General features: G+C 41.4%; 1 protein-coding gene across 1 annotated transcript in view; it reads left to right on the forward strand.

Moving 5' to 3' along the window:
• ARHGAP22 (Rho GTPase activating protein 22) overlaps positions 1-22,680 on the forward strand; it is a 140,808-nt gene extending 118,128 nt beyond the window's left edge. Inside the window, exons 4-9 of the mRNA XM_062579956.1 lie at positions 342-549; positions 5,582-5,714; positions 11,506-11,579; positions 13,430-13,551; positions 17,119-18,019; positions 22,200-22,680. Coding sequence (XP_062435940.1) covers positions 342-549; positions 5,582-5,714; positions 11,506-11,579; positions 13,430-13,551; positions 17,119-18,019; positions 22,200-22,428 — 1,667 coding nt within the window. The 3' untranslated portion in view covers positions 22,429-22,680. The remainder of the gene's footprint in view (positions 1-341; positions 550-5,581; positions 5,715-11,505; positions 11,580-13,429; positions 13,552-17,118; positions 18,020-22,199) is intronic.
• Positions 22,681-23,613: the final 933 nt, after the last annotated feature.

Consider the following 23,613-nt stretch of genomic DNA (forward strand, 5'->3'; position numbering starts at 1 on the left):
GGAAGTACAATCACTTAATCCACGCATCATCAGTCAGTCAGCACAGCTGCAGATAACCGTAAGCAAAGCTGCTTCTGTTATGTCTTCCTTGGCTATAACGGGTATAAACTGACCCAGGGCAGAGGTTAAAGCACTCTTGAGCAGAACAAAATGCTCAGTATGTAATTCTTCTTGCTTTTAAAAATCATTTTATTCTTCTTATGTGTTAGAAACTGGACCTCCATGCCAGCTTCATCATCTCCTTGTGAAACAGTTTCCACTCTCTCATCCTGTGCCTTGGACAGTAGCTCATGGAGAATTGCAGCTTACAGCAGAACTTCTCTTTTGCTGTCTGTTGGCAGGGATCTTTGGGCAGCGATTGGAGGACACAGTACAGTACGAGAGGAAGTATGGCCAGCGGCTGGCCCCACTGCTGGTGGAACAATGTGTGGATTTTATTAGGGAGCGAGGTCTTACTGAGGAGGGGCTCTTCCGGATGCCTGGCCAAGCCAACCTTGTCAAAGATCTGCAGGATTCCTTCGACTGTGGAGAGAAGCCTCTCTTTGACAGGTGAGTTGGCATCACCTAATTCAGGCTGGTTTACTTCTGGCGAGTAAAATCTGATTAAAAATGACCTGGAAGTGGCTATTATAGTTAGATGTTCTTTCTGCATCGTTGTTCTCTTAATTAAAACGTTCCTGCAGGCTTTCTCCTGCATGATACTGAGTGTTGTGGCCTACATTCAGCTAAGTGCTTGAGCAGAATACGAAATTTGAGCCTGCCAGTCCAGATGAGGCTACTCTATCTTAAGCACATACTGAAATGCTTTGGTAGACTTGGGTGCAGGATACCCAGCAGCTGATGGATCCCACCATAGTAATGCCTTTGACAGAGATAAACTGGAAGTCTGACTGCTTTCAGGAGCTGCATCCTCCCTTCCTCACAGGAGATCTGTCCTCCTCCTCTGTCACTAGACTTTAGAATAGTCACTAGCATCTCACAGATTTTCCCTGGATATTACATGTGCAATGTAGAAAGTTGCCAACATATTATAGCAAAGCATTTTGTGACCCCAGAAGGGAGATTCTTGGCCAAAATGAATTCTTTTGGTCCAGAATTTCAGCAACTGAGATGGAACTGATGGAACTTAAATTCAAAACTGAACATACCTTGGGTGCTTTTGCATTGTTTTGATTTTTCAACAGAACTTTCAGTCACTTTTTTCCCCTTATAGTAATGTTGATATAATCACTCCTTGCCAGGACAAGGAAATTTTAGCTGTTTTTTGGGTCTACTGACTGTGCCAATGTCAGGGAGCAGCAAGGCCCAGCTGCTTCACAGAAGATGAGCCAAGAACTCTAATAATAGTGCAATAACAAGCCTGTTAGAAGCAGTGGCACAGTGACCTAGTCCCAAAGTATCCCAAAAAGGCAAGCAGGGCAGGGTGGAGAAAGCCTGGTGACAGCTGGGCAGGTCCACAGTGATGAGGCAGCTCCAAGGTCAGGCTAGGAAGTCAGTCTGTGGGTCAAGGTCTGGGACTGGATCAGTGTGGCCCATAGCCAGGCACTGGCATGACTGCAACAGTAGAGGAGCTGTAGCTCAGGCAGAGGACAGACAGCAGAGGCTCAGTTTAAGATCAACTCCTATGGAAAAGAGTCAGCCCTGGGGGAGGCCTCTCTGCAGTGCCGGAGCGCTCAGTCCCAGGTCAGCAAAGGTCAGCCCTTAGCTGTGTTACCTCCACCTTCGCCCCAAGCCCAGACAGACAGACCTCTAGGAGAGCAGATGGCCCTTAGGGCTAAATCCTGTCCATCCCCTCTAACTAGCATTTTGTTTCCTCTTCCACATCCACCTGCTGCCCAGAATGAAGGTCAGCATTGTGCTAACCTAAACAATCCTTTAAGAAATGTCCTTTGACCTAACAGACTCCTGAACTCTGGGGATATTGGATCCAGGGCCATTGCATAGATCTGGCTCAATCTCTACCTCAGGCGCAGGAGTGAGATCAGATGGATCTAGACTTGGAGACCTGCATCCATTTCTTGCTGAAACCCCCTAGGCCTGCTTTCCTAGTTGAGATAGGCAGCATCTGAACTCAGATGTTATTGCTGGTACATCAGCTGAGGGGGTTACTTTTCCCTCGAAGACTTGCAGCCAGTCTCCACCCTGCAGATACCCTTCTGGCATCAGCTGCAGGAAGGGACAATACTCTCCTGCAATGAGCAGTGCAATGTTTGCTCCCCCCCCGGAAGAATATCCTTAGAGTTTATTGGGAAAATTCTTCTAATTCTTCCCTCGTGTCGGCTTCCAGGCCACCCATCCTCCTTTCTTTGATTCTTAACCACAGTCAATATTTACTTCCTAACTGGAAGCGTCAAATATTTAGAAATATTTTCATGAAAAAAAAGTCTGAAATTTTCAAATTGTCTCACGTCATCTTTTCTTAAACAAAATCTTTGATTTTTAACTAAGTGTCTGGATGTCCTGGTTCAGAATTAAAATTATCTCAATTGATGTGGGAAATGAATTAAGTTATTTTGGGAAATGCATTCTGGAACAAGAGTATCTGCAGAAGGAATTAATCAGGAATAGCAGTTTCACTTTTATCTCCTGCCTAAGTCTAACTGTAGTAATTTCACTGTGAAGAAAGTCATGAAGATAAACAGACTTCCTCCCAACATTCTTAAAGCAGAAAGTAGCATTATTTGTACAGGCATTTGCACTGACTAAATAGATCAGTGATATATATCTCATCTTTAATTGAAGTGGGACAGATCTCCAAGAAGGAGTGCTTGCCTTTTGGCTAGTTAGTCTGAAATGTGGTATCACAGAACGGAAGTTTCAGCACAGAATTAAAGCAGGCAAACAAGGGGTAATAGGGTAATAAAGCAGTCAAAGACCCCTTAGTCCTCTTGCTGTAATTTCTTCTTGAAGCCATCACCATCACTGCAGCTGGCTGGCCCAGCTCTCTGGCCTTTGCTATCTGTAGTCACAGCCAGTGGCAAAGGAGAGCCAACACGCTGGCTGAGTGAAATGCTACTCTTCAAAGAAAGTGTAATTTCTACTACATGTAGCTAAAACTATCCATGTGTGCCCTAGGAAGCACAGATAAAGGCAAATATTTTCTGCAAGTGCGAAATCCATATGCTTGTTTCCAAATCAAGTAAAATGAAAGGAATATCCTTTTTTCTAGTTGTAGTTGGGTCTTTTGCATCCAGAAGGAATTCAAGCTGGCTTGATTTTCCAGACGAAAATCTCTGCTAGAGCCTGCCTGTCCCATGGTGGACCTCCATGATGATTGATAATTAAAATATTTATTTTTAAAAGCCAAAGGTTTGAGTCTTAAATGCATATGTAGATACTCTGAAAAGGCCCAGGTTTGCCGTTTTGGAAGCACCTATCACAATCTGCTCCTGCTGCCCCTTCATGCCACTGACAGGCTGGATTTCACCTGGCCTTGTGGGTGAAACAGTGAACTGCAGTCAGCGGACCTGAGGCTGTAGTCTGGGCTCTGCTACCGAGTGATGGTCACATCAACCATCTTTGCCTGCAACTCTGCAATAAAAAAGCGAGTAAGGGTAGAGACCTCATCTGTGAAGCATTTGTCATCAACAGACAAAAACTGCTGTGTAAAACTGCAATGCTCTCAAATACGATGGAGCTATTTCATATGAAGAGCATTATCAGAATTACCAGTAAATAGTCAAATATCTGTATGTATTAAAACAGTAGCAACTTCCTATTGTAATTTTCCAGTTTTATTTTAACTGTTTCTGATATCAGTATGCTTACCTGTCTACTTCTCTCGTATCCCAATATTTTGAAAATTATTGGCAAGTTTCAGGGAAAAAAAAAAACAGGGATGAAGTTTCCCAAGAGAATTGAGTCCAAAGTTTTTTTTTAAAAACAGAATAAGATCAGAGTCATTTTAAGTACTTTGTCTGTGGGAAGGCTGCTGAGAATCTACATATGAAAAACTCCTTACAACTGCCTTGACCACAAAATAAACTTCAGTTAGAGCTTTAGATACTTTAAGAACTGAAGTGAGACCATGGTGAGACAAATTTATAGAAAACTGCACTGTTATATTTCCAGGAATGAGAGACTGAAGGGTCAACTTGTACATGAGGCGTATTTAAGCTTCTAGTGCTAAGAATGCACTGAACCACACAGGATGTATAGTGTTTCCCAATAGTACTCTGGGGAACTCAATTGCTAGCTGTTGCTTATTGAAACATTTAGGCAGTCATGACAATATTACATATTTTACCTGTCATTCTTGGGTAGCAGTGATGTTTGTGCTTCTATGCTAAGAAACTTAGTGTTATGCTTTGAGCTACATCCAGGAATGTATGAGAGTTGGTACTTCTGGAAATTTGAGTCTCCTCAATTTACCTTTCCACAGTCTGAATGCAGACGACTTCACTATGTCCCTGATTGCTGAGCAGAACTGAGGAGTTGTGTCTTTTAAAGAGCCCTATTGACTCCTTGTGCCTGTATTTTGCATTGGCAAAAGGTAGAATATCTGGTGGAGTTGACTACTTTTCAAAAATATACTTTTAAACATACTAAGCAGAAGAGATTCAGCTTTTAGGGCAGAGGTAAGGATTTGAGTCTCTGTTGCACATGGTTACTGCTGTGTCTTCCCAGAATTCTTTATAGACTGGCAAGGTAATGATGAGCAAGGGGGAGCTGGTGATATGATCTGTCTAGACCTCCAGTGGTCTAAACCTTTGAAAAGATCATCTGCAAAGATTAAGAAAGCTGTACAAGAGGAGACCTGGAATGAGATAAAGATACTGTCTTGGATCAAAAATCAGCTAGCAAATAAAAATCAGCTAGCAAATAGCTAGCATCTTCATCATGGGATCTGACACAACTTAAAAAAGGAGAGAGAAGAAGAAAAACTCCTGGATGGGACAGAAAAGAAAAGTTGTGATATCCTAACATAATGGAATAGTAAATTCCAAATGCTTCAGCATGAGGGAGGAGAAACTCCCAAGCTGGGTAGCCATGCTAAATGGCAAGAGAAGGCCTGAGGGAAATAGTTTTCTTTCCTTTTTTTTTTTTTTTTTTTTTTTTTTTTCCTTTCCCCTGAAGGATCAACCTGTGCACTCAAGAACCTGACCCATCAGACGCAGAACTGGATGCTGGCTGGGAAAGTATCAGGCAGAAGGGATCAGGGAGAGGACCAGAGCTTATACTACTGTCTCAAAGTCTGGATCTGTTTGAACGCATGAGGATGCAGAGCTCTGTTGTCAGTACTGCAGTGATCACTGTGTACTTGCCTGGACTGTGTCACTCACTTTCCCGATCCACCTTGGTGGAGGAACTACAGCACCACCAAACCTTATGCAGTGCTATGGGCATATCCCTTCCACTGCCTGTATTGCCCTAGATGCATTCTTACATTGAGAGTGTGGATAATTTCCCTCATTTCTAGGTAGTCCTTACTGCTTGGTACAGGCATGTGGCAGAACAGCCTCCCTCCATGTGTTTGCTTTGTCCCTCTCCCCAAGAGGGGCCTTCCTGTGCCCCTCCAGAAGGTGGCCAGCCTTGAAGTAGCATGGGTTTCTAAATTTCCTTCCCTCTTCTCTCATTGCAGCAACACAGATGTTCACACTGTGGCATCCCTCCTGAAGCTTTATCTCCGAGAGCTGCCAGAGCCTGTCATCCCCTTTGCCAAATATGAAGACTTTCTTTCTTGTGGACAGCTACTCTCAAAAGACGAGGGAGAGGTCAGTGGTCCTTCTAATCTGCCTCCTTCTATCTTGAAGGTTGTTCACAAGTCTCAGTGAAGTACAGCTTTCTTCTCCTCACTCTTCAGTCCTGATTTAACATCAGTGAAGTCCCTGGGAACCTTGTCCTGAATTTTTCTGAAACTGTGGATTGTGCATTATTATCAGAGGCTCCTGCTTGAAGCAGGAGCTTCTTTGAAGTAAATCTTGTAGCCCTGTGCTTTCTTCTGAACAAAGTTGTTCTATAGCATAAATGGTAAGAGATGCAAGGAGACCTGTGTTCCTTCTCAGCTCTGCTGTTGACTCATTAGCAAGCTATACGAAGTCACTCCTTTCTGTGTTTTCAGTGTCATTTATCAGAACAGCTTGTTCTGACTCCCAGGGGTTTTGGTAAATTGGAAACTGAATTTCTTAGAGGAAAGGCACTACGAAAGGGCAGACTTTGTTAGTATCCCAAACTGGGGGAAATAATGCCATTAATACCTTGTCAGAACCTTTTGTGATGTTCCTCTGTTTGGTTTCCAGGAAGGGAAGGGAAGAAGGGGCTGACAAAAAACCTCCCAACTCTGTGGCAATCATGGAAATTTTGATTCACCTCTTGGGAGGAGCAGGATAATTTACGATGTGATTGATTGATCTGTTCCATCTGTATTGCTCCCCTCATGGTGATATTTGAGCTTTTTGCTGACTGCAGGGCACGTTGGATCTGGTCTACTGTGGGTGGGACTGTGCCGCCTTCTAAACAGAGGTTCGGAGAAGTTGTACGCCTTATTATGAGTATCAGCTAAAGAAATGCAGAGGCCTGAGGGCTTGGGAGTCACAGGGCACAATTCTGTCCATTTTCTGTGTGTGGCCTCAAGTGCATGCTCACATCTCTCTGTCTCTAGTGGGGGTTGTGAAAACCTGTTCTTTACTGAGAGCCTCGGGTTTACCTTTAGTTCAAGTGGCAGAAGTCTCTGGGGAAATTCAGTCCTTGATGATGCCTGTAAGAAGATTCTTGTTTGCATGCATCAAAGGCAATGTACCTGGTAGCGCCTGTTTCCTGTTGGCAAAAGGCAGGTTACTACTTGAGCCTATCTATACTCATGCAATCTATCCGCTAGCAAATTCTGGGAGAGCAAATACCTGTACATGACAAAAGGTAGTACCACACAGGGTACTACATGCGTGTGGATCTGGGACACAGCCACATCAGTGTGTCTGTTCACTAGTGCTGTCTCTTAATTGGTGCAGCTGTGTGTCTACTAGCTCCCAAACTTGCTCATTTTCTGTCTTAGTCTCATTCAACTCAGGCATCTCTGCAGGGCACTATATTACAGACAGCAGAACTTGCAAAAACTCACTCACTCTTGAGCTCACAAGAAACAGCAGCATTTCTAAGGCAGTGGAACTGGTTTCGTTTTGGTCGTAAGATGTGCAGAGTGGGATGTTTTGGATCTGTAAGAACCATTGCACAAGAGCAGAGACAGTGCCAAGTTGGGCAAAGATAATTGTGTATCACTGCTCAACTTACTAACTATGTAGTTTGCCTGAATTTGCCTGCACAGGCTGCAACTGGGAAACTGTTTGGGAAATAACATTTGTGTTGGTTTTGTATGAGTGAGGCCAGACTGAGGACTTGTACTGCATTATTCTCTTTGGATGGAAAGATGGTGGGTAGAACTAGATAGCTGAAAACAAAGCTTACAAAATATAGTACTGCTGATAGCAGAGTTGTCTTGTTAAGCTGCTGTTGTAAATGTAGTGATTTTTTTTGTCAGGAAAATCTAGAACCTCAACAAGGACCATCTGTTTTTTTGGAAAGGATGGTGGAATATACACACACCAAGGATGGGAGAGGCTGTATGTGCACAGGAGCACATGGAGCAGAATGTAGCACAAAGTCATACTAGAGCTGCAGGACTTGACTTACCTTCTCCTGTGTGGAAGGTGTTCCCCCCCCCCCCCCCCCCCCCCCCGCCCCGCTCAAAAATGTAGTTTCACTGAAGCCATTATTTTTCAGGAGAGGATGATAAACTTTCAAAATTCAGAGAAGAAAGATCAGAAGTTTCATTTTGAAAAGGTATTTGGAAACAAAATACAAACTATTGTTTTAATTTGAAATACTGGTTTATTTTCATTTTTCATAAGGAAGTTTTGAATAGGACATCTAGACTCAAAATGTCATTTTCTTTCAGTTATGTAAATCCAAAAAATAAAAAAGATTACCAACAGAAAATAGCAATGCAGATAAAACAGTTACCACTTTATGCTGCTTCGTTCTGACTACAAATGGGGGTTATTATGATGCTAGGTTTGCACAGGCCTACTCTCCATCAGCAGCAAAAAATGCTCCTGCCTTGTCTCCAGCTTTTCACTTTTTTACTCAGATTGCTGTTCATCTTCATTCTGCACCCAACTAGTCTCTGGTGCTGAAATGCCATCAGAATCTTAACAAAGTCCTTGGACTGCCAGGTCAGTGGGACTGCAACATCACACAGACTTTGTTCTGATCCCAGCTGATAGGGAGGAGGAACTGAAAACAAAAACCAGTTTTAAAATAAGAATGAAGGGATTATCTTCAAAACTCATTTGAGCCTTAGATGACTTGTCATGGTTGTATTTTCATCTGCAGTGCTGCCTGTATTCTAGAGATGCACATATGAGTTCTGTGGGTTAAGCATCTGGCTTTGAGTTTTTAAAGAAGGGACTGAATTTGGGGGAAGATCTGAAGTGTTTCTGGTTTTTCAAACCATCTAGAAACTCCTCATTGGTGCTGATTTGTTATACACATTGCAAATTCTTTGCTTCTGGGATTACTCCTTGAAAAGCATGCACCTATGTAAGCTACACATGCTGCATTTGCAAGGATGTAAGACTTATTATTGCAAAATACCATAATGATGAATGACAGTAGGACAGTGTCTGCCTTGCTTAGCCTCAGCATTTTCTGTGCTTTCTGTTAATAATGCAGCAGGTTTTGCCTTGCATTTTTCTTTACACTTGTGTAGTGGTGTTGCTAGGCTCAGACCTCCAGCAGGGCAGATGGTTATTGGGCACAAATCTGTGGCAGAGTTGATAAATGCTCCTGAGATGATTGCAGAAGGAGAGAAAGCTTTTTTTAACCTGGCATGTATTTGTACCTTGATGAAGCTAAGGATGCTTACTGTGTGATCCCATATTTGTGATTCCTCAGTGACACAGCATGGGTGGTAGTTTTTTAGATCCTTTTTTTTTTGTTTGATTTCAGGTAAGGTCTTCTTCCTTTAGGTCATGTTTCCAGCTGTTCTCATCTGCCTGCAGTTCCCATTGCAAAGCCTGCTCTCACATCTAAAGGAGCCACGGTATTTTAATTCAGAGCATTTGAAATACAGTGCCAAATGCCATGCTGATTTCTGAATTTAAAATAAATTGGTTTCCAGAGCAAAATTCAAGAGAGAATTAGATCTGTAAGCTTGACTATTTAGCTTAAAGTCCTCACTATAATGTTAGATAACCTGAATAATTGACCTTAACTTTCACCTCAGTAACAGCTTGATTCAAAAGTTTTCAGAAGTTCTAAATCCAAGAATGGTATTTCCCAAAGTGAATGGTCTTTTATTGGTAGATCCATTTTTGCCACTACTAAAATTGGCATCATTTTGAACCTAAGGAATTTAAAAAGGCTAATCACTTTTAAGAATCTACCCTTTGAAATTTCAATTTTTATCTGTTGAATGACATTTTTTGTGCTGGAAATTTCAGGAGAAGGAAAAAAGTGTCTATGTGCGTTCATGACATTGAGAATGGAGGCAGGAATAGAGACTGCTGTCCAGGTGTTTCTGATTTGTCTGGACCAGAAAAGTCATGCAGATCTTGCAAGAGGCTGGCCAGCAGAAAACTCTCCCTAATGTCCCTTAGTAAGTTGAGGGAGGGTTGAAATAAAAGTCCAGACATGCTTCTCTTACTTGGAGCCAGCTGTTTCTGCAATTTCTCTATCATTAGTTAGTAATCCAAAGCTGACTCTTTACAAACACACTTGGATATCTCATCTTCCCACAAAAAGCGTAACTGTCTCAAAAATTAGCAAATCTCCAGAGCAGTTGCAGTACTGAAGGGAACTAGCAAATGATACTAGGTCTTTGGAAGGACAAAACTCTGAAGAGTCAGAGGTTTTCATTAGACGATTTAAGTAGCTTCAGGGTTTTAAGTCATTCCTCATGCATGAAATTCTCCTTACATTTTAATGGACGATACTGATTTTATGCAAAAGTATGTTGCAACTCATAAATGACTATAAATGAAAGTAAATAACTAAAAAAGAGGTAGTTGAATGGGAACATTATTAATTTTTAAAGAAAGGCTTGCTCTGCTCAGTTCAGCACTACTGGTATGTGCTTATACTGCACTCTGGAAGCCTCAAAGTTTCAAATAGGTTGGATTCTGAGATGGCAAAGATGCTGGTTCATTTGTACTGACTCTCTGAAGACTGGCAGGCCCCACTAGTTAAAGGCCTTTACAGTAGCCATTAAAGCCCATAGGAGACTTTCCACTTATTTTGAGAACTGAATCAAGTTCTGGACATCAGGGTTTCAGTACTTCAGGCTGTGGTTTGACTTCAAGAATTCTGCAGCTTTTTTTCTTTGGACAAAAAATTTTTGGAGGTTGAGGAATAAACCTGCTTACTCAGTGGATTGCAGAGTGGGTGGTTTTCCTTTCATTCTAGACAGCCCAACTGACTACTTTGGTTATTTTATTTTTTTGTCACTTGAAATTTTAAATAAAAAATACCAACTATATTTGTTGAAGCTGGGGAAAGATGCTGGCAATGCTACATCTCTAGGATAATTTCTGCTGCATGTTGTGCCAATAGCACTCTTATAGAAAGGCTGTTTTGAGACTGTGGTGTGTATACCATATATAGTGGATCTGTCTTACTCAGGCCAGTGGTTCTAATCCCATGAAAGGGATGAATCATCTTCCTCATACCTTTGCTACTATTTAGAGGAAAGCAGTAAATCCTTGCATGCTTTTTTATTTATTTTTGTCTTTGCTATTAAGAGCACAGCTGCATGTTAGGATTGTGAACCTTGGCTTCTGGCTGGATTCTCTTCCAGGTAGTTTTGTCATTTGAAAGAACTCCTTTTGTCTCCCTTGCTTTAGGTTTCTGTGCCTGGAATACAGGGATACATTGGTATTTCCAACTATGCACCCACAACCTGACTCTGGGCCATGTACACCAATGCTTACACTTCTATAGCATTAGGAGATCCTAGCATGGAAGGTAGCACAGAAGTACAGTGTGGCTATGCACCAAGCATCCCAGGACTTCCTTCAGGCTCAGGGAGGTTGTGCAGCCAGACTGTAGATGGGAAGCTGGGAAAGCTTGGTCAAGTGACATATGCAAGGGCTTCATGTAACTCTCTGGCATATTTGATATCTGCAAGCTCTAGAAATGTAATTAGCAATATTTTGATAATTTCTGAAACAGAGTCAGATACTGTTGCCTGCACCACTGCAAGCAAAAGGAGCTCTGAAAGCAGCAAAGCTGATCCAAGTCCTTTGAGCTCAAAGCTAGATTATGTTTCTGGTGTTTCTGAATTTGGGAGTGGGATGACTCCTCCTTCTGAGAGATAGTGCATGCTGCACTGGGTGAATAAACTGTTTAATGCAGGCTGGAGATGATGCAATATACTCACTCTAGGCTTTTGGAGATCCTTTTAGTGCTATGGTCCATGGGTTTGATCTGGAAAGAGGACTTTTTAGCACTGCAGCACAATCATGCATGCTTTGCATTATTTATAACTTTTCTTCTTTTTGTTCTGTCCCTCAGGGAACCCAGGAACTGGTTAAACAGGTGAAGAATTTGCCCCAGGCCAACTACAACCTTCTCAAATACATATGCAAGTAAGTGAAATTAACACTTGAAAAAGTCATTGTTTCAAAAAGTTCAGTCTAATATACAAATAATTCACTCTGAAAGTGTGAATATTCAAGCATCATTTACACATAACTTAGTGCTCCCATAAAGTGCATGGAGGTGGATGTTGATGTGCAGCTTGCCCCAAGGAAACTTGTTTAAACTTATCTACAGAGCATCAGCCAAGCAAATTGTTGTCACCTGCAGCCTTGTTAGCAGGCATTAATGATTCTAATAATATTTTTTTATTTCAGAAGCACTTAAAGACTAATAAGGAAAGGCAGCTGTTCCAGGCACTGCACACTTGGAACATTTACAATCTAAACTGAGTAGAACATACAGTCAAAACAGCTAGTCTGGCCTCAATTCTCATTTGGAAGGGGTTTGGGAATGGCTTCCTCGTAGGGTACCAGGACTCCTCAGCCTCCATCGACTCTACCATTTTTTTAAAAGTGGGTGGGGTACGGTTTGGGAGTGGAAATGGACTGTTATCCCTGGATAAAATTTAGTGAGCTTTATGTTGGTTCCTGGTCTCCATGGTAGAATCAGAGTCCTTGTATTCCCTGTGGGATTTGCACATATGTAACAGGCAGTAAACACCAACACTGACATGAAGCCAATGATTTATTCAAGAGATGTTAAGCTCTTACCGAGTGTACAGGTAGATAGCATTTCTGAAATGTTTTTTTCTGAATGGTTTCAAAAAATTATTGTGCCTGTATACTTCAGTGGCCCTTTGTTTTAAAATCCAAGCATCTCAAAACATGAATGGGTGTTGCAGGGCAGCATAATTATACCTGTTTCTAAGTGAAGAACTGAGGGAGGAAAGGCAGGCAAAACTTTCTTCTGACTCAGCAAAGAACTGAGGGTTCTTGGTCTCACAGCTCAGTGTCTGCTACAGGACAAAGCTGCTTAGAAAATGAGAATGCCTACAGAAGTCAGGCTGCAGGCAGAATTCAAAAAATTGCCAGCCAAGTAGTGCAGAATGATGAGATTTTTTGACTGTCCCAAACTCTCCAACCATCCAAAGAGGAACAGTAATTTAGGAAATAAAATGCAGGCAGAGCGAGACTGTTCACCCTTAAAGCCACCAAGCCTCATTTCCTACCCTTACTCATGTCATAAAATCCTTTTGGTAACTTCTCATTAAGGCTAAACTCCATTTACAAGCTATGTAAGTGTTTGTCATGCCTTTCTCTTACTATAGGTCTTTTGGGGAAGAGGTTTCAAATTACAAAATATTTAACTGTTAGAAAATTTATGCTGATTTGCAGCTTATACATATGGATGGCTAGTGTATCTCCATTTTTTCAAGTACCATTTTTAGCTTTCATTGAGTCATTCTGTTGTGCTGGTATTTGTCTAGCTGATGTATTCTCAAGAATCATATGGGCTACCTCTTAATCTGTATTTTGCCAGATTCAAGAAACTAAGCTCTTCTTGTAGGCTGCTTCTAGCATGATGAGATGACTGGAACTATTTTTTTTGTTTTATCTATGAATGAAAACTGGCAGAAACCATCCTCTGTAACTGATGAATTCCTACTGAAAGGTGAAAAGCTGTATTTTCATACCCAGTAGGCAGTTAGATTCCTAGTAGACTGGTACTTTTGACAGAAAGCATCATGTCTTCTCTTGTTCATACACAAGAAGGGACCAGGGGTTATTACTGAGTAGGTGATCTGCAGTAGTCCATCAGAGTATTTCAGGTATCAGGATCTCTTTGGGGTTGTGTAAACACTGGGCAAAAGGTGTTTCTGCCCCAGAAGGCCTACAGTCTGAGAAGTCAGGATTGATTACTTATTCTTTCTTTGATTTTTCTGGGGGGGCTTTTCAAGGTTCCTTGATGAAGTTCAGGCTCACTCCAGCATTAACAAGATGAGTGTCCAGAACCTAGCTACAGTATTTGGACCAAATATATTACGACCTAAAATGGAAGATCCAGTGACCATGATGGAAGGTAGGTACCCCTCTCGTGAGATAACAGAGTGTCTGTCTTTTGAAGCTAGAGGAATGTAATATCTGATGTTGAAAGCAGTCACTAGAAGCAGTATCATTTGATTGAAGAGTCAGCAATAAGGCAGGCTATCCCTTTCATCACTGCCTGTGAGGGAATGTACCGCTTTGGCTACTGTCATTCCCTCCCTACATCCCCGACCTCAGAAGCATCCCTCTGCTACACAGAGATGATTCTGGGCTGCTGTTAGTTGTTACGTGAAACACTATTTGAACCTACTGTTGTTAAAATGAAAGCTCAAATGTTCTTCAGGAGGATGATGCCTAAATACCAAACTACTGTTATTAAATATTAGTGTATTTGGGTAGATTTAGCTGCTTCCTGCAAAACGAATCAGCCCACAGTGAAAGTATTACTGTTTTTCTGTGCAGCATTTTCAGTGCTGTAACAAGCTGTCTTAGAAGAGCTGTATTCCATGCAGACTTTGTGTGGGTCAGTGTTTCACAGAACCCAAGAAATAAGTTGAAGATCACTGTTAATTTTAAATGTTCTCACACGGGGTATTAAAAAAAACAAAACAAACAAAAAAAACAACAACAAAAAAACCCTACCCATATGCCAGATGTCTGCAAGTATATTGAGTACTTGAATTTAAAAGCAAAGAATGAAAGCTAGGCTGGGACTATTACTGGGCCCTAAATAATTATGGTGTTGCTCTTGGTACATTTGTTATAAAGTGTGTCCTTTTGAGATGTTGGCTTTTATGTGTTTATGGCTCTAATAAGGTAGAAAAACAGACTATTAATGTCAGAGCTTGCAGCAGTTGCTTCTCTATTTCATCCTTCTTGTGCATCCCTGATGTCAGGGATGGTTAGATTCCAGAGAGATGGGAAGCCCCTCAGATGGCATGAGATGCATCATGCAACAGTGGTTAAAAAATTAGTGAGAACTGCTCTGAGTGGAAGAAAGAACCCTGTACTCTAGTGCTTCCTGTACTGCTCTAGCTCAAGCCTGTGCTTTAGAAAATATGAAGGAAAACCAGAGATTGGAAAAAAAAAAAAAAAAAAAAAAAAAAAAACGCAACACAAAACATCAATGAACTTCGCTGTACCAGACACTTAGGACTTGGTCACAGACATGAATGCTCCCTTCCTCTCAAGCATATCTAAAAATCTGAAGCTTTTTAGAAGCCTGCCACAGAGATGTAGGCCATATTATTAAGGGGAGCTTTGAGACCTTCCTTTCTAGTTTGAGGTACAAAAATGTTGGCATGAAAAAAGGGAGGTGCCGAAGCAGACGGTGGGTTACTCAGCATTCCTACGAAGGGGGGAATAATTAATCAATCTATTGTGTGATGCTCTGACATGGCTAGTAGTCAGTGGGTTTGAGGTTGGTAAGGCTGCTACAGCCTTAGCAAGGTGGTTTTTGTTCAGAGGCTGCAGACGAAGAGTCTGAGTTCAGTTCACCTAGGCTATGGCAAGATGCTGTGGTCTGGTGGTCTCTCCTAGTCATCATATAAAAATATAAGAGTGACCTAACCTAGAGCTCTGTATGATTACAGACCTGAACTATAGAAAAACTGGGATCCAGTGACTGGAATTTTAGACTTTATCAGTAAAATCATAAGCAGCAGCACTGGGAGTGTTTTATTGTCAGTTTAGAATAAAGGTCTGGTTATATATAAATAAAGCAGGAATGGAAAGAACTCAAAAAAATTTTTCAGCTTCAGGTTAATATGGAACCTTTAAGACAACTGATACAGATAAATACTGCCACTTAACCAGAAGCCCTTTAATAATGTCTCTCCAAACTTAAATGATGAATTTCAAATAGAAATATCTGAAGTTGGACAGTTAAATTGTTAGGAATGGCCTTATCTCAATAGAGGCTTAATTTTCTTCCCACGTCTGCAGGCATCAAATGGCAGCTGTAGATGAGCTCATTACCTCTTGCTCTCAGGCTGCTTATTCAGAAACCTCATTATTATATCAGGTCCTTATTTTGGACCCCTGATAATGTTAGTCTTTATTGATTTTTTTAAGACAATAAGTAAGCATATAAGTAATTTCATATCTGCTCTTTTTAAGGTTTTTCTTGTTTGTAGAAAATATTTTGTATCAGATTTGATAAGTGATATTCTCTGTTATTCTATAATGGTCTGCTCCATGCTGAAAAATGTGGCAACTCATTTCTATGGATTTATGTAGTACTAAGTACACTTTCTGTGTGTTTGCTTCTTATTTGCGAATGCAATGAGAGGCTCCTTGTTTAATCCAGTTGGTCATCTAGTGAATCTTCTAGTTGTTCTCTACAGTGAGATAGTTGTACTCTTAACATTGATTCTTTTGTGTAACTGATAATCTTAAAAAAACAAAAACAAAAAAACAACAACAAAAAAAAAACTTTGTTCCAGTAGATCAGACCCTTACAGCATCTTACTAGTTTTCAAAGTTTACTGAAATCTGTGTTCCTGCAACCCACAGTTTTTGTTTTCCCATCCCCTCTTAAAGAACCTATGCTCAGTCATTTTGTGCTGAAGCCTAAACCAGCTTCTATACAAAAATTCCATGTTTTTCCTTGGGTTTCTTCTGAATGAAACAAACATAGAAGAGCCTCTTTTCCTAGCTGCTTTCATTTCTATATCAACAAAGGTGTCACCAGGTTCCATGAACTTGTGAGACGGTCTGTGTTCTGCTGTTTTCCTTTCCAGCAGATGTCTGGGTAGTTGCATTTACATGGCACTCTGTAACAGATATTTAAAATCTGTGATTTTTCCATCTTGAACTGTATTTCAACACAGTTTCTCATTAGTGCTGTTTCATTTCAAACTGCACAGTTTTTTTACTAGAACTGGAATTGAACTGTAGTCTACAAAAAGACTGATAGTACAAAAAGCATCTTTTTCTCCTTGAATGCAGCCCCGTGTGTTATATAGATGTCACAATCTCTCCAAGTTGCTCTATACACTAAAACTGAATCAAAAGACCTAAGCTGAAATTTCTGGTTATTTAGCAAACACTAGCCTGTTAAGACTATGAAACAGGGTGTGATGTAGATACACAAGTCAGTGGAAACTTGCTGGTTTTAGAAGCTAGTCAAAAAGGTGCTCCATCCTAGGTAATACATTATTGTGTTCAGGATCTAGCTTGCACCTCTGTACAGTGCTGTGCCGCCTGCATGGATGCATATGCCAAGGTCGATGCTGACTCTGAACCTCAAGTCATTGTGTGGTAGTGACATGCCTATCTTCAGGTGTCTACCTCAAGGTGTCCTGAAGCAGACCAAGCTATTAATCATTGATATTGATCATTTGTGCTATGCCTAGTCAGCTACATTCAGAAGCTCTACTAACACCTGCATCCTTCATGTTGCCCATCCACAGCAATGGACATAGTCACTGTTTCTTGTAGTCCTGAACGGAAAGGCCCAGAGTTACCATGTTTGCACAGACCTGATCTAGTGAATGTGCCCACAGGCTGGCCTCACAAGGAGCTCATATTACATCTTAGGAGCAGGAAATGAGTCTGAGGTCTCTCATGTCTCATCAAATTCTTGTTTTTCTTTCCACAGGCACCTCACTAGTTCAACACCTGATGACAGTGCTGATAAGTGAACAGGGGAGAATCTTTGCTGTTCCTCAGGCAGATGTGCAAGGGAACCAGCTTGAAATCCGACCTGTGCGTCAGCGCAATACTGCGGAGTGGATCTCTGAGGAGGATGGGGAGGACAGCAGGTCAGAGAACAGTGTTCCCAGCCCCTCTGATTTGCCTTCTAACAAAGTTGTGGCAGTAGAGGCTGCTCCTGGACCTGTGGTGAAAAACATCCCTCCAGAATGCAGTGGCAAATTGACTAAATCTGCTACCAGCCCCAGCAAAAGAGTGCAGACACTGCCCCCATGGAAATACTCCTTCCGCCAGCAAGGGGCACGGTCTGTGAGTCCGAAGCTGGGCAGCTCATCCTTAGATATCCCCAACCTCTCCTCCAGTGGGAACTGGTTGATGAATGGACTGTACTCTCTCCGAGGCCACCGCAGGACAGCCTCTGGGGAACGAGTTAAAGACTCATGTTCTTCCCAGAGACTCTCTACCTATGACAATGTTCCTTCTTCCAGCCTCTCCCTTAGTACACACAGTATGGCCAGCACTACATGGTCTACATCGTCGTGTGAAATCTCCGTGGTGGACTCAGTCAGCAGCTGCCCAGCCTGTCGGGCCAGTGACTCTTCTGCTTTAAGCTCTCTCAAAACTGAGTGGGCAACTCAGGGCTTGCTGTCTCAGAGTGAGGTCAACACTGCAGATCTAGAGAACAGCATCGACAGATTTGAAGCTTGCAGCAGCAACAGTGAACACAGCAACCCTGCTGCTGCTTCCAGAGACTCTGTCAAATGCTCTAGAGCCTTACAGAGCTTAGTGGCGGAGCTAAAGACAGAACTGAGCAAACAGAGGACTGAGTACGAGACTAGTATCAAAAGGTAACATCGGCTGCAGAGATAAAAAGTCTTCTTTCAGATTTACCCTTGTTTGAACATAGTATGGGCTACCAAGTGTGTGGGATGCTCAGATCCAGAGTTTGGGTTTGCATGACTGCAGGTCTTGATCTAGTCTTTCCCTATGGCTCTGTGAATCCAACTTTCTCTTTTGACGAAGAGAGGATCAAAAAATGGGATTTCCATCACACAGGAGATTCCATTATTTCACATTCTATGTTTTCAATGGAAATAGGAACAGCAGAGATGGTCCTGATGTCTGCTTTTTGCCAGTGTTCTGAGAGAAACAGTGCAGCAAACATTTGCTGTGGAAGGGGGGAATAGGGGCCAGGGTGACCAGGCCTAACAAGCAACTCTGTTGGCTCATACAGGAACAGAAATTGTGTCAAATCAGTCTTAAATTGAAGGTTTCATGCTGTTTTTCCCAAGGGAAACTTTCTTCTAGGAAATTGTTTTTGACTGTTCTCCATTTTTTCTGGTGGGAATGCAGCTCAGCTATAACTTTTTGAATAGCCATTTTGTGTTGAACTTTAGAAATCAAAAGCAAAGTTTCTAGACATACTTGCAGCATTCATTTGTTTACAATTACAGGCGGCCTCTAACTCGAAGTAACAGCAAGGTGCTGCTTGTACAGCAGATAACCTGAACTGTTTAGGTTTTTCCCCACTCTGTGTACTTGTGCAATTGTAACCACTGGTGCTATACTTTGAATTCGCACTCAAAATAATTCCTTGCAGTTTTCAGGAGATGATTTGCTAAATAATCAGAGGTCAGGGCTAGAGGAAGTAGACAGTATTAATAGTAACAGTTGTATTTATTGCATGAGCTAGTATATTGGGTTTTATGCATTTCAGTGTTTAACAGAGTAACTCTCAGGGAATTATGTATATAATATAAATACAGTTGCTTAAGGGAATTAGATATATTTTAATATACAGGCACATGCAAAATTGCATGGCATGTATTGTATTACAATACAGAAGAATCATCACTGGCCTGGGCCCTACTGTACTGGGGCTTAGCACTGGAGAAGGGTAATAGTCCCATTTCTTACAAATAGTTGAGTTTTGGCCACTTTTGTGCATTAAGGTGTTAGTGTTATGTTTCTTAAGTTACTAATGATGTGGTAGTATTTATATACCTCCCTTTCCAACCATGCTTCCCAACACAGTACTGAGAGTTTATACTAGTGCTTGTAGGGATTGTATAGTACAACTTTAGGCAAAGTTTGTTGCCTCTTTTCTTGTTAAAGTAATTTCTCAGAATCTGTGTTGGAATGCTGTAGTCTGAATTGTGATCTCTTCCAGTGGGCCAGCTGTTAAGGTAGGAATTTCTATTATTACCTTCCTGCTTTATTTTATGATTTCCTGTGGTGGTGGCTTGCCAATCTCTGCAGCTTTTCTGCCTTGCATTGTTGTGATATATGAAGCTGGAAGGAGAATCAGGCCACGTAGCAGTTTTGGTTCCCCCTAGGTATCACTGAATGGGAGAGAAGTGCTCCCCTGACTTCTTGCATTGTAGGTAGAAGAACTGATGAGAACAGCACCAATTCTTAGCCTAGTGTGTGTCAGAAAAAGTCCATGAATGAGGATGGTACTACATGACTTATTTTTTTAGTTGCCCCACTGCTGCAGAGTGGAAGGGAGATGACTGCATGTTCCTTGCAATCAAAGCTGATGCTAAATGTGCGCAAGTGCCCGCAACAAGCCTTGTTGCAGGGATACTGAGTAATATACAGAAATGAGATTGGGCTGCAAAACTTAGAAAATTGTATCTGTGTATTCTTACCTGCTCCCTGAGGGAAGATATGGCTTCCCATTGCTTATCAGTAAAACTGCTTCAGCTGCCTTCAGCTGTTGACAGTGGGGCATCTATGAAGAACTGGTCTTCATTCCTCCCCTTGAGCATTCTCAGCTGTTTTAGATGTACCACCCCCTTTCACTGTCAGCTGGAAAGGGACACAACAGCACTGTAACTAGAGGGGAGAACTATAAATTTGCCAGGTCTGATAGTGCAAAATAGCTAAGAGGAAAATGCCTAATGAAATAATATTTTCATAAAAACCAGGAGAGATGGAATCATTGCCCTTTATGCATTAAACAGCATGATTCCAGCTGTCTAGGATTACAGCCCTAAGGATCTTGCTGTCAGGTCTAAGAATTTCAAGCCAAGTTATTCAGCTCTCAAAAATTTGCTATGGCTTTAGTACATCTGCAGCCATTTACATGTGCAAAAATATGTTTCTTTTGAAGCAGCATGAAAGTCTGCTCACTCACAGGAGCTCACTCTAGTAAAGAAGGGAGGCAGCTTATTAGGAAGATGTTGGGTTGCCTCACTACCTTTATTTTATTGAAGATAAATTATTCCTCCAAAGTAATAATTAGTTCCTATTGTACATGTGCTTGTGTGGTTTGCAGAAGTCAGTCTGTGTAGCAGGGCATGTATGAGCTTTTTGTTGGCACACACAGAAGCAGAGGGAAAGCAAAGTCAGTACCTGCCTGGGGCAGAGGTAAGGAACACTTGCTGATGGAAAAGCTGTTATTCATCATTATCAACTACCCATCTTCTCGCTCTCAGTCAGAGGGAGGCAAGTTTTATGGCCTTCCTGTAACCAGTCTGTTCCAGAGCATTTCTTTCCCAAGGTTAGTATAATTACCAGGCATTCTCTCTTGAGTTTCGGTAAATCAGGTTTACCACCTACGACTCTTAAGAAACTGGAAGCATCTTGGAGAGATTATATTCTGTATGTAGTATTCTCAGGTAAGTACTGTGAACCTGTATAATTCAGAAAGTGGGCAGTTAGTTAGTATAGGCTGCTGTAGCTGACCCCCAAAAGTAGTAGTAGAAAAATGTAATGGGTAACTCAGATCTGTGGGCTGTTACAAAAATGGAATGTCAGGAGAAAAGCATGTTGACTTCAGAAGGGTCCCATTGTATTACAAAAGACAGCTGAGTGATAAAAGCCTGCCTTTTCAGAGAGAGAGAAGTAATCTTCTCCAGACATACTGCACATATCTGTTTGCCCATCAGTGCAGTTACTGGTTTGCTAGACTTGGGGTGATCAATGCTTCTGGGTTGGAACTGAATTAGCATCAGAAATAAGTTATCCATCTTTTGGGGGAGGAAGACTCACTGCATGAACTTTGGAGTATTGTTGTGAATTTTGTGACAATGGCAACAGCTATCTGTGAAGGAAGAGTTTCAGGGCATTCATTGCATTCCCTGCATCATAGCTTCTTGCTGGTCACAGAATGGAATTGGGAACTGAGGCCCAGCTGAGAAAAATGTCTAACTTTGTTGTTGTTGTAGTGGAGGATGTAGCATGTAGTTTTTGAGAGTCCTTTACCCTGTATGAAAGGACATTTCTTAAAGGAAGATATTTTCCTAGGAAAAGCCTAATTTTTGAAGTTACCATTTTTGAATTCTCTAGCAATCAGAAATTCCCTTGGGAGGCTACTCCCTCTTCTTATTAACACCACTACTCTGCTTTGTGCTTGGGCAACATGACTAGGGGGAGAGCAACTGATGCTCTTACTGTGCTTGTTTCAAATCAAAGACTTGAACAGTGTTCTTTAATTTTCTTGGAGAAAAGCGCCCGCTCTTGTATTAGAGCTTTGTACCAGATGAAATATTTAAGGTCTGCTCTTCAGATTCTTTCTGATGTGACAAACATTACAGAAAATACCATAAAATTGATTGTGAGGAAGGACTGTGACTTAATTCCTAACTGACCTCCAAGGCAAAGGGATGTTCCTCTGTATTGGATAGCCATACAGGGAAAAACGGTATCAGGATGAAAACAGAGATTAAAAGATTATTTTGGAAGTTACATAGATTGAATTCAACCTAACTGAGGAGTTGATTTGTATCCCTCAGACATTCACTCTGTTCCCCAAAAGTAAGCATTGTTTTTATAAGACTCAAGCATATTTTTCCAAGATTCAAAGGGAGTGAGATTCAGCTTTCAGCAAATCCCTCCCTTTAAACTCAACATTAACTACAAAATGGCAATTAGTGCCTTCACTTACTTAACAGACTTCCTCTTACTATGTCAATGATATTTTAGCTCTAAGATGACCAAGTTGTATAGCTATCATTACAGTCTTTATCCAGCCACTAAAAATGCTCTTTTTTCTTCTCCCTCTCTCTCCTCTTTGGTTTTAAGAATTGAGGAAACAAGTGCAGACCTGAGGAAAAAAGTGGTTAGGTTAGAAGAAGAACTGGACCAAGAACGGAAAAAATACACGATGCTGGAGATAAAGCTGAGGAATTCTGAACGTGCTCGTGAAGATGCTGAGAAGAGAAATCACCTCCTGCAGAAGGAAATGGAAGAGTTTTTTTCAACATTAGGATGTTTAACTGTTGGGAGTCAAAGTGCTAAAGGCCCCAAGTAAAAAAAGCTGATGTACAGCAAGGAAAGTTCTACTTTTAGCAAAACCAGTCTCTATGCACATTTTGTTCTGGTATACTCATGTATCATGAGTAATTCTGCAGTGACTGTGCTCTCAGTGGCACTTCCTCTGTTGTCTTTACATGTGCTGTAGCAGTTGGGCCAGCTGGGAAAGACTGCTAAATATAATGCTTGAAAATGTAGATGTCAGATTGCCAAGGAAAAGTGGGCACCCTTTTATATCTACAAGTAGAAAGATCCCATCCTCTCTTCCTATACTGTTCCCATCTTTGGATTTACTGCACCATCCCTTTGCCGGTTCAAGGACAATGGCAAGGCATGTAAGGTGGGTGAGACAGCTAGAAGTGATGGACAGGCTGAACCTGGTGGTGGGAGTCCGGCCTGGGAGGATCACAGCTCTCTTACGTCACCACATTCAACATGGTTTAGTGTACAGATCTAATGAGAGGTATTTTTCTTCCCTACTCCCTGCATAAGGTTTGTTCACACTTTTCATTGTGAAAGTGGTATTATTCTATAACATGTTCTGCGAAGTCTACAGTTGAAGATGCTGGAAATTCTGATAGTTCATTAAAGTTGTCGCTTACTTACATATTGAATAGTTCCAAGTTCTTCACAAAAACGTGACTTACTAAAGTATATGTAATTGGCCATGCAAACTCCCTGGATCTTTAAATATGCATATATTGCCCTAGGTGGTATTTTTGAGCCAAAAATAGAGCAGTATTAGCTGCAAGAATGAATCTCATGAGTTTATAGGTACTGATTAGACAGCAAGGCAGGAGAAGAGAGATTCTTATCATTAAAACACATCCAAGTGATCCTTTTCTTTTTTCAAAAAAAAAAAAAAACTATAAAACTTTAATACCATAGTTTTTACTAAGAGAAACGAGTGCTTGATAGAGGAAAGGTGGGACCTACCTTTAACCTTCACAGGGCTCTTTGTCACTTCTCTCATGATGCTCGATGACCTTTTTAGCTCATGAGGAAGTGGGGAGGGGTAGTCTCAAACAATGCAGCAGCCTAACTTCACTACCTCTACTAAAGGGACAGATGTTATTAGAATGAAGTTGTAATTTCCACTAATAAACAGCCAGGGCTCGCTTGCCTCTAAGGGACCTACTGGAGAAATTTTACCTAACATTTGTAGTGTCCTGAGGCACACTGA

The sequence above is a fragment of the Rhea pennata genome, chromosome 7 (genome assembly GCF_028389875.1).
Source record: "Rhea pennata isolate bPtePen1 chromosome 7, bPtePen1.pri, whole genome shotgun sequence".
Classification (NCBI taxonomy): Eukaryota; Metazoa; Chordata; class Aves; order Rheiformes; family Rheidae; genus Rhea; species Rhea pennata.